This window comes from Olea europaea, chromosome 13 (assembly GCF_002742605.1).
Source record: "Olea europaea var. sylvestris chromosome 13, O_europaea_v1, whole genome shotgun sequence".
NCBI classification, from domain to species: Eukaryota; Viridiplantae; Streptophyta; class Magnoliopsida; order Lamiales; family Oleaceae; genus Olea; species Olea europaea.
In genome coordinates this window covers 25,738,332-25,749,765 of record NC_036249.1, presented here as the reverse complement: position 1 = coordinate 25,749,765, position 11,434 = coordinate 25,738,332, and the positions used below count along the sequence as shown (strand labels likewise).

General features: G+C 33.9%; 1 protein-coding gene across 1 annotated transcript; it reads right to left on the bottom strand.

Annotated features, from left to right (window-relative positions):
* Nucleotides 1-4,240: 4,240 nt before the first annotated feature.
* LOC111408029 (ammonium transporter 2) lies at nt 4,241-8,453 on the bottom strand. The gene is made up of 5 exons (XM_023037776.1): nt 8,037-8,453; nt 7,439-7,957; nt 6,742-7,027; nt 6,276-6,379; nt 4,241-4,833 (listed from the first exon to the last, which is right to left on the bottom strand). The coding sequence occupies exons 1-5, from the start codon at nt 8,157-8,159 to the stop codon at nt 4,408-4,410; spliced, it is 1,458 nt and encodes a 485-aa protein (XP_022893544.1). The 5' UTR covers nt 8,160-8,453; the 3' UTR covers nt 4,241-4,407.
* Between the last annotated feature and the right edge of the window lie 2,981 nt (nt 8,454-11,434).

Sequence of the window (11,434 nt, the reverse complement as noted above, 5' to 3'; positions counted from 1 at the left end):
ATGTGCCATTAAATACAACTTTCGAAATGATCCTAATGTTGATATGGTAATTCTCGATCCTTCAATAAATACACATTTGGCTCAAACATATAACTGATATCAAAACTTATTTTCATTTTAGTCCCTCAAGATCTCAAACTTATTAAAAAGTTCCCAAATCAAAATCATTACAATCTTATGATTTTTCTCATTGCTAAATAATCTTAACTCGTTACCTTATTATCTAAAAATATATCTTTCTCACTATTTTCAATATAATCCCTAAATTTTACATCTTTTGCATTTAAGGCCCATCTCAAGTTAGAGCTTTGAAAATCACTCTTTTCCTCACGAGCCATCCTTATAATATTCTTGGGACTTTAAAATATGGACATTAAATCTTTGTCATGATTTTCACTTTAGTTTTTAACTTTCCAGAATTAGCTAAATTGCACTTTACTCATGCTTTTCCAATTAATAATTTTTTGGAGATTATTATTTATACTTTGATAATATTTTATCCATCAATGGGATAATTTTGCTAAATATTATGCTAACTTAATTTCTCTAGTTGTCAAAGATTATTTGCTACTCTATCTTTTGGATTGTACAAAATTTTCGTTTAAAATATAAATATGTTATTTATTTATCTACGCTTGAAAAAAAAGTATTATATTAAAGGCCTCATAATAATTAGTCGATTAATGCCTCTAAGTCCTTAGGGCCAATGCTAGTTATAGAACTATATAAAATGTCTTTGGTATCCNCTAAGCCAGGGCATAGAAAGGATCGGCCCTAGACTTAAGCCAACTATATCCAATGGCCTAAACCATAGTTATCAGACCCGAACTGGACCGGCTAGTTTGGTCCGGAACCCGTTGAATCGGACCCAGATCTGGTCCGGTTGTAAGGAATTTATGGCTGAATAAATAGCCTGCAAGCAACCCGTTTGAACCGCTGATTTTACACAAAACCCGATTACCAACTTTTCCTTGACCCAACCGGGCCTTAAGCTGCCCGTGTTTCACTTTCCTTACAGATTCCAGTTTCCCACTCTCGTCTCCTCACAGCTTCTAAGATTCTTGTAAAATTAAAAATCTCAGCCACCGTCTCCAATCTCCTAACGGCTTCTTCTCACTCATGGAACAAACAGCGCCACTATAGTCACTTGAGATCTGGAATCTTTCAACTGAACTTAACACCAGAAAGAGTCCCAGTGAAAGATCTCAAGATTTTCACAGCTAATTCCTCAGCAAAGACAGGCTATTATTTTTCAGTGGCTTGTTAAGTAGGGTTTGAAGCTGGGCTATAAAATTCTTTACCTTTCACTAACTCTTTAATCAATTGTTTCCTCTTTATAAGTAGGGTTTCATTCAAAATGCTCATTTTTTCTCGCTCAATGTGTGTAAATTTTTTAGATCTAGTTTTGAGGGGAAAAAGAGTTTGCTATGGTTTAGATCTGGTTTTTAGATCTCGCTCAGCATTTTTGTTTTTATTAAGAGCATAAGGGCAAGTGCCAAGTGGGAGAAGATGGCTCAGTGCCTCATTTTGCCTGTTGTGTTAGGAGATGTCTCAAGCCTGTGTACAATGTATAAGAGCCATTTAGTTTTCTAAAGTATGATAATTCCTTTGCACTTTCTGGTTTGGATTAAAAAATAATAATGGGAGATTGGAGAAGATGGCAAAAAAAGACTAAAAAATTTGACACACCTTCAATTTCGTATAAAGAGTAAAGACAAACACTGACTTCGTTGAATAAGATTCAAATGATGGTTTTATATTTTAAAGCATATTTCACTGAACTTGAATTTGTGAAATTTGAAATACAAATTGATCTTTAGTTAACAAAATAATATGAAGTTAATTTAGTTATTGGAAGAAAATAGTAAAATTTTATTATTCAATGAAAATAATTAATAATATATGATAGGCATTGACCCACAGGTTGAACCATCGGGTCGTCGGTTGAACTACTGACCTGTTGACCCGCTACATTTTTCGGGTGAGTGTACGGGTCAGGTTTGATAACTATGGCCTAAACTTATGAGGCTGAGAGAGAGAGTGAACAACGTATCTAAGGTAGTTATAAGATACAATTTAAAAAAAGTTATTTTGAAGTTTCAAATATCTGGTCATAATTCAAATTTTATTAATTAATTGAATAATTAGAAATATTTTATTAATTAAATGTATGAAGGTCACAATATTATATAGTTTATTGTCAAAATTACATATTAGTCACAATCACAAAACGCTATAATTACAAATCATAAATTTTATAGGTTACAACTTATTTATCAATAAAAAATTATCAAATTAATTGATCACGATTATTTCTCGATCACAAATTAAAAATTTTATAGGTCACAATATATTTATCAGTTACAAATTATTAAATTATTAGATCACACATTAGTTCTCGACCACAAAAAAAAAAATTAAAAAATAAATTATAAGTCACAACTTACTTCAAGATCATAAATTATCAAATTAATTGACAAATTATTTTTCGATCATAAATTATCGAATCAATTGATCAGAACTTAACAAACTGTGAGTTATAATTACTAATTTAGCTCTATTTGGCCCTTATTAAATTAAAATCATTTTTCTCCTTCCTATCAACCACAGATTCAAACCTTTCTTTATTTTTCGAACATATTCTTAAAAAAAAAATACCATTTCACTCATTAAAATGTGAAATACAGCCCAAACAGGGGCTAAGTCACAATCTCACATTTTTTAAGTCACATATTATTTACTTATCACAAATTATCTATTTTATCGGTTACATATTATTTATTGTCACAAATTAATCAGTTTATTGGTTACAATTAATCAAATAATTGATTACAAACGTTCTCCACCCACCCTACTCCTCACTAGCTCTACCATTTACAACTACAAAATAACCAACACCAACAAAAATCACCCCGCTAAGTGGATCGAAGGAGGAAGAAACCACCTAAAAAATCCTAAACCATCATCGTTTGCGTGCATATTGATGAGCACCATCTCACAACTCGTTGAGCGAAGCGTCGCTGCTTTCTGTTAGGTTGTTGACAAAAGATGACCGCGCACGATGATGCTTAGCATTGTTGCATTCTGTTGGGTTGCCGATGAAGATAGAGGGGATAGGGGCGGTGGATGATGACGGGTTGGAGGTTATGGTGGTGGATCTAGTGGTATTTAGAGAGAGAAGGGTGAGTATAGAAAGAGAAAAGTTAATAATATTATTATTAATTAATAAAAAGTTAATTACGACTTGATTTTTGAATGATCAAAATTTAAATTTGATTTTTGAATTTGAAAGTTGAAATCATGAGTGGATGCAATTTTCAATGAAAATAACTACGTAAGGCCCAATTAAAATACTTCGATTCATTTTTTAAAAAATTATTCAACTATAATTTTCTTTGGTTGATATGACTTAGTTCGACTTATCTAAAATTTTTTTTTTCCCTAAATTTTACATCTTTTGCATTTAAGGCCCATCTCAAGTTAGAGCTTTGAAAATCACTCTTTTCCTCACGAGCCATCCTTATAATATTCTTGGGACTTTAAAATATGGACATTAAATCTTTCTCATGATTTTCACTTTAGTTTTTAACTTTCCAGAATTAGCTAAATTGCACTTTACTCGTGCTTTTCCAATTAATAATTTTTTGGAGATTATTATTTATACTTTGATAATATTTTATCCATCAATGGGATAATTTTGCTAAATATTATGCTAACTTAATTTCTCTAGTTGTCAAAGATTATTTGCTATTCTATCTTTTGGATTGTACAAAATTTTCGTTTAAAATATAAATATGTTATTTATTTATCTACGCTTGAAAAAAAAGTATTATATTAAGGGTCTCATAATAATTAGTCGATTAATGCCTCTAAGTCCTTAGGGCCAATGCTAGTTATAGAACTATATAAAATGTCTTTGGTATCCACTTGTCCATTCCATTTGTATTGAAGGAACAATTCTGTCATAATCGATGAAATCAAGATTTCGTCCTTCAGGATAAATTTACCGTCACCCTGAAAAATGAGTTCTTATGCCCTTGTTGTAGGGTGTTCTAGGCATGCGCTCTAACTTGGGTAGTTGCAGGAAAATGGAAAAGGCCGACTTAATTTAAACCAAGGATAGCTTGTTGTATTTAGAATTAGAGACAACTAATTTTATTGAGAAGTCAACACAGATATGCATTGTGATGTGTAGTGGCATTTTAGCAAACAATTCCACTTAAATTAAATTAGAACTCTCTTGTTCAAGCTTTTCTTCCATGCATATTTTCCGAAATCTTTCCATTTCAACAAAATTTTCTTCCATACACACGACGTTACATCAAACTCGCACTCATCACTTCAAACGTTCCACAAATCACATCTACAACTCCTAGAAAAATTCAATAATTAAAATTAATCCAAGCCTTATAAATTAATAGTGACTCCTCTAGCACCCCCAGGTTGTGCCAACATTTCAACATTAGCAGGATTATTCCAACCATGTTGTGTTGCATCATATTTTTCCCCATCTCCCCAAAGGGCATAGGCTTCTTCTCCATGCACTGCATCATCTCCAATCATGAGCTGTTCTTCTGGCATTCTTAAAGGTATCAAAATTCTGATTACCAAAAGAATTATTGTTGTTGAAACAATATTCCAACCAATGATAAAAAGTGCTGCAACTAATTGCTTGGCAAATTGGCTGCCACCGCCACCGTAGAATGCACCCTTGGTGTTTGTTACCGGCAATATCATCTTGCAAAGGTCGGGTTCTGCGAATAGCCCGGTTAAAAGGCCGCCTAGAAGTCCGGCAACCGCGTGTGTGTAGAAGACGGCCAAAGTGTCATCTACCTGATAAATAAAGTATGCAATATTAGGATGTATTATACATACGTCTTTCTTATTTAAAACGATTCAATGCTATCTGATCAATATAAAAATACCTAAAAAAATGATACTAAGGCCTTTTTTGAGCTCCATTCTTTTGGAAAAATATTTTTTTAACAGTATTTTGACATAATCTCAATTACACATTTTTCAATAAAATAATGTTACATGCAAATCCAAAACTTTCCTTATTTTTTAACCACACATTTCCCATTAATACACTATTCAAAAATACATTCTTTTATGAAAAATGGAGCTCAAACAAGGGCTAAATTATTTTGTTATTTCGTAATTTCTTTTGTTTATCTATGAATAATACTAATGGCAAACACTGCTTACCCATCAATTTGAAAGCTGTGCAAAAATTATAAAATGTGCTAGTATGTCCCAACAAGGGAAGATTATGAAAGTGGGAATTAAATGCAAAATTAATCAAGTAGTTCTTGCACTTTGAACAAATTAATTTGATTATACAACTAACAAACATAAAAAGGAAAATGGTTTGAACATGTACACATGAAAAACCTCTAAGAGTTTAGTTGGAAGATATATTTTGTATTACGAGTAACTTCGTATGAAAATGTCAGCAAATTATTGAAAATAATATTGAAAATTGATTATGTATCAGGGTTCTACACTTATGACACCTTTTATTTTCTTTCAATTTGTGATTAAAAATTGATTTATTAATTTGTCAATGATTTTTTACATGATTTGGTAGACTTGTTAGAAAAACGAAAATTCCATTGGTCAGACCAGATTTGCTTCTAGAAGATCTCAAGATGAAAGTTGACAGATCTTGAAATGGGACATTAATGTGAGTCACGTATCATGTACCATGGACTAATCAGACTCCTTTTTGACACAACTTGAGCAAATTGGCTACATAGACCCCAAATTGACCAAGACTTTGATTTCACATTATTTCCCCTACCAATTTTTCATAACAAGGAAATTCGTTTTCTTAATAACGGTCAATCTCATGACCGTTCATGTCGTGATCTAACTTCATTTCATTCAACTCCTTTGCTCGACTGGAAGCTTTTATGGTATTCGTCTATTTATGTAGATCCAAACTCTTGATACTTCTTCTAGATGTTCTCACGGTGAATGAAAGAAAAATAAAAAAAAATAGTACAGATCGACATACATGATAGTAAGGGATGATTTTAACAGCTTTTAACTAAAAATAGTACAGATCGACATACATGATAGTAAAGGATGATTTTAACGACTTTTAACTAATTTTTCTTTCTGTAAAAATATTTATAAATGAGTACAGTAAAATAAAAAAAAAATCAGTGTGAACAAGACTTTGAACAAGCTCTCAAATGTATACTAAAGTATTATAGAAAGCTGTGTAAACAGAGAATTTTTAAGAAGCAAATAAGAGCACGGAAGTGTACCTTTTGTAGCAAAGTGGACTTTTTGTGAAGAATCATCATCGAATACCATGGAATGCTACCAGAAAGCATTCCATATACTATAGCCGCCCACGATTGAACCACTCCTGCAAGTGTTCAAAACTGAATTTCGATAATTTGATCACAACAAATTAAAGTTTTAATGATTTTAAATTTAAGGGTTGTTCCACAAAATTTTTATCTGATTTCAATAAAAGTTTATGAAACATATGGTTGAAAAGTTGATAAAAGTCGTCGGTTTCCAAAAAATACGTAGTTAAAATTGAAATTTGACCATTTGAAAAGTTAATAAAATTTTAGCATTAAATTTAGTAACATGTTCACAGAGAATCAGATTTTATCCTTGCCTCGATGTTTTTAATACATTTAATACACGTAAGAATTTAGTCGAAATGATTCATCAGACAATATCGAAATCTTCGAATGTGCAAATTCAGTTGTAACGCACCTGCGCCGGGTGTTATACAAGCAAGGCCAGTTATCATTCCTTGAACAGCTCCAATGACCGACGGTTTTCCAAAATAGAAAACATCAAGGGTTGTCCATACAAGAAGGCTAGTTGCAGCTGAAATATTTGTGTTTAATATGGCTATTGAAGAAACTAAATTTGCAGCATAAGGAGCTCCGCCATTGAAACCTGACCATCCCATCCATAGCAATCCGGCGCCGGCAAGCATCAGCAAAATATTGTTCGGAACATACCTTTCCCGATCAGTTTTCAACCTCGGACCGACCTGTTTTGACATATGAACAGACTCAATTATTTTGTTCATGCTTCGGTTTTGTTTCGATTAGACCACTTTATTCGCTTTTATTAGTTCGACTAACGTAAATCACTAATTGAAGATACTCAAATTATCTTCTCGCCAACATCTATGGTATCAGACCAACCAGTTCCAACACATAAAAGTTAGATTAGAGCTTGATCATCAAGATGGGCGACGACTCTACCCATCAATATTTTCTTATTCAGAAGAGAAATTTAAGAACTTCACCCAACTTTTAGTAAAATTTTCATGTTCGACACTCGGCTATGTAAAAAATTGAACACGATGTACATGTGCGGGAGCGTTTTGAAGACAGAATTTAATAATAAAACGTAGGTAAAATCGATGACAAGATCTGAGTTATGTATAGAAAATTACCCAATATGCAGCAGTGAAACCAGAAATCCCTGATGCAAGATGAATAACGTAGCCACCAGAATAATCAATGACACCCCAATGGTAAAGAAAACCCCCACCCCACAAACTGAATGCTCCAACAGTGTAACAAAATGTGAGCCAGAGAGGAACAAATGCCATCCAGGCCTTGATGTTCATCCGACCAAGCACAGAACCCGCCAGTAGAATGGTCGTAATGGCTGCAAAGGTGAACTGGAAATACACTAGAGACGCCATCGGGAAAAATGGCTGATTCATAGGAGATTCAATCGTTTCATTGGCGTAATGGTGTGTGCTTTCTGGTATAGACGCGCGCTTGATGAGGTAGCTTTGGCCTAAAGAAACGGCGCCCTTGCCCCAGAAAGGCAAGAGCTCGTCACCAAAGGCGAGGCGGTAGCAAAGTAGAACCCAACAAATTAGGACGGCCGCAAAGGCGTAGAGCGCCATGAAAGCTGAATTTACTGCCCATTTCTTCTTCACAATGCTGGCATACAGGATTACCTGTTGAAGACAATATTTAAGAAAAATTATCAACCTGAAGGGATAATTTCAGTTTTTAGACTAGATATTTCAAAATTACCAATCCCGGCATGCTCTGCAGGCCAACTAGTGTGGCGGCCGTCATTTGCCAGGCGTTGTCGCCTTTGTTTAGCCATGCGGGCACGGCCGGGAGATGTTCTTCATAAGCCCCTCGATTGGCCATCCTCAGAATCTAAATTTTTCCCCCCCTTGTTTGCTATTACAGATTTATTGTGAAAAATGATATATGAATGGTAGGTATGTTCAGAAAATGTGTGATAAACGTTGAAGTCATTGTTGGTCTGGTGTGCTACAAAGAGTCGGTGGTGGAACTATTGAGAACGAAGGTCAAGTTGAAACGAAACTTCGTGTGAAAATGAATGGGTATGACCGTACGAGCTGCTTCTAATATTTTAGGCTAAATTGCATATGTAATCTTTTTCTTTTGTACTTCCAGCCACAACTCTTTTTATCGACATTTAACACTTCAACCTTCTTCTTTTGTCTCCGTTCTGACACAATTCTGCAGAAAAAAAAAAACGATATTATTAGGTTAGAAATCTGTCCAAACAGGGGGCACGTGGCGCTCCTGATGGCAAGGTGCTTGAGGTTTGGACAGAATTCTGTCCAAGTAGCAAGCCCAATGAAAAACACTTTGGTCTAGTAAAGTTTTGACACTTGAAATTAAATGATTCGTTTAAAACGATTGGATGATAATTATTAAGTCACGGAGATAAGTTTCATGTTCACGACCAATAGCTTACACTCCCGACCCTCAAACCTCACTATTATAAAATGCAATTATAGAAATTAAATTGAATGAACGTGGATATGGATGGCAAAATGACATGTCCATGTATTACCCTACCCTGATTTGTGGGTGGAGATTTTTCGTGCAGACTATTATTTTATACTTTATGAATATAAATGAGTAAATATGGATATGGCTTCGACTACTGGAAACTCGAACACTACTCCTACGAGAGATGGCAAAATTACATGTCATCAACCTGCTCCAACTTGGGCGTGGGAATTTTGTACGGACTATTATTTTATTATTTTACAATTTAAGTTATATTTCAAAAATAAGAAAAGTTGAAAAACTAAATAAGTACATCAACGGAGATATTTTAATACCCGTCTCACACCGTCGTCATCCCTAAATGTGATTGGGATGGATTAGGATAGGATGGATTAGGATAGCAGGATGTGTTTTTATTCTATTTTTATGCATTCTATTGCTTATTTGAACTATAAATTTATTTTTCCATCAGGTTATAACATTGTTTTTAGATGTAAACCATGAACAAGGATGCAAATGCTACTAAAAAAAAGATAGAGGAATTAAGTGCTAGTAAAAAAAGTTTTTTTGGTAAAAGTGCAAAGTGGGTCAAAGGTTGGGAACCATATACGTAAAGATTTATATTAATAAAGGAATTGGATGAGGGAAAGGATTATCTTATCATCTCAATTTCCTTGCAGCTAATAATGCATCTCATTGACTTGAAGCATGAAAACGACAAGGAATAAAAGTAAATCGGGTTAAAAGTCCAAGACTTTTAACGAAAAATGGGGGTCCTTATAACAAACATTTTTAATGAAAATATAAGATTTTAAGCTCCATTTTTTCAAAAATTTATGTTTTTTAAATCTATTTTGAATCATATATTCTTCTGTAAAATAATTTTACATGTAAATCAAAAATTTATTTATTTTAATTGTAAATTCTCCAAAATATCACAATTTCTAAATATAACTTTTTACTGAAAAATAGGGGTCAAATAGGGACTAAATGGGATTCAGATTATATCTCGTATTAAAGAAATGTCAGATTGATTTTTCTTGATAATGAAAGGAAAATTATGGGAGATGCTATATGTACCAAATCATTTACCAAATGGATGACCGAATTGACAAGGACACGCCACTTGTCAAGTCGGTCAAAAATTAGGTAAGACATTTGGTACAATTAGATTAATTCGAAATTTATTGGATTGGAAGGTGAAATATGCATGCCATACGTTGTAACCAAGAATGGTCCAATTTGTAAGGTGGATCGTGAGTCCTTGTCTTTTAATTTTTTTTTCCGTTGACCTAATAGCAAGTGAAAGAAAAATGCAAAATTAATTCACTATTTAAGGGGTTATGAATTTCTGTAGACTCGGAAAAGACGAAACAAATGGAGAGAAAGGAATATAAAGGTAGGTACTAGGTCATGCCAATTCGACTTTGTCAAGTATACCTTATTTTGCATATTAAGCCCCCGTTTGGCTCTTATTTTTTTCAAATTTTAATGATTAGAATAATATTTTTTCTATGTGGTTGAAAAAGAATGATTTTTTTTATTTGTGTGTAATATTATTTTATAAAAGATTTTATGGTTAAAAATAAGAAAGAGAAAAAGACTGAGAAAGAGAATGGGGGCCAAATGGGAGCTAACTATCGAATTGCTTTTTAAGTATAATATATGATCACCATAGGTTTTCCGAGCTTAGTTTCTCCAATCAACACGAAGTTGAAAAACAACCCAAAACTCCCTCTACAACTATTCACACTTATGATTGCTTCGTATTCACCACTCAGAACGAAAAGAAGAGAGCCACAATGTGAAACTAACCATAAAAAGCAATGAAGTAGAGAAGAAAATGATAGGCAGAGAGCACAAAGACTGGCATAGAAGAAAATGGACGCATATATGTCTACCAAGGAGGAAGATGGCCAAGAATATATAGGATACATTAGGTTACAGTAATGGGTTAGGCCTAATAGGGGTTAAATGGGTTATTAAGTAAGTTTCCATTCGTAAGCCGTACAGATAAGTGAAAACGGGCCATGAGCAGCACTGATTAAATTAGGCTCTTTCAAATTGGCAAAATAGTTTTGGGATCGGGTTATTTCATCTGGGTGTTGATTTACCGTTCAATCATTTTGGCTAATGTTGATTGAGAAAATTTATCGATTTACATCAACACAAGAAAATAGACGAGATAAAATACCTCGTCTTGCAGCCACACCTCAACAAAAAACCACATAGACCATCACCCCACCACCGTTTGGTAATTGCAATGCAAACCTCTGATGCCATGATGCCACTGCCACCGCCATCGAATATGCCAATCTGTGTATAGTATCGATCGACGTCGCTCTGATGTCACTATGTGCATCGCAGCGAAGAAACGATTGGCGAGAGCATCATCTCTCTGAATCGACATTGCACCGCTCATTGCTTCAGAAAGCTACCGTGTGTGCCGCTTCATTTAGAGGCTCCAGCTCTGGTATAGAGGATAGAGAGAGTGTGGGATAGAGAAAATACAAAAATTCTTCGTAAATCGATTACTCCAACGATGATTGACCATCGGCACGGCTCTAGAGAGAAGTCAGAGGAGAAGACTCCCGGCAGGGGGAGGGGGAGATATATATATATATATATATATATATATATATATATATATATATATA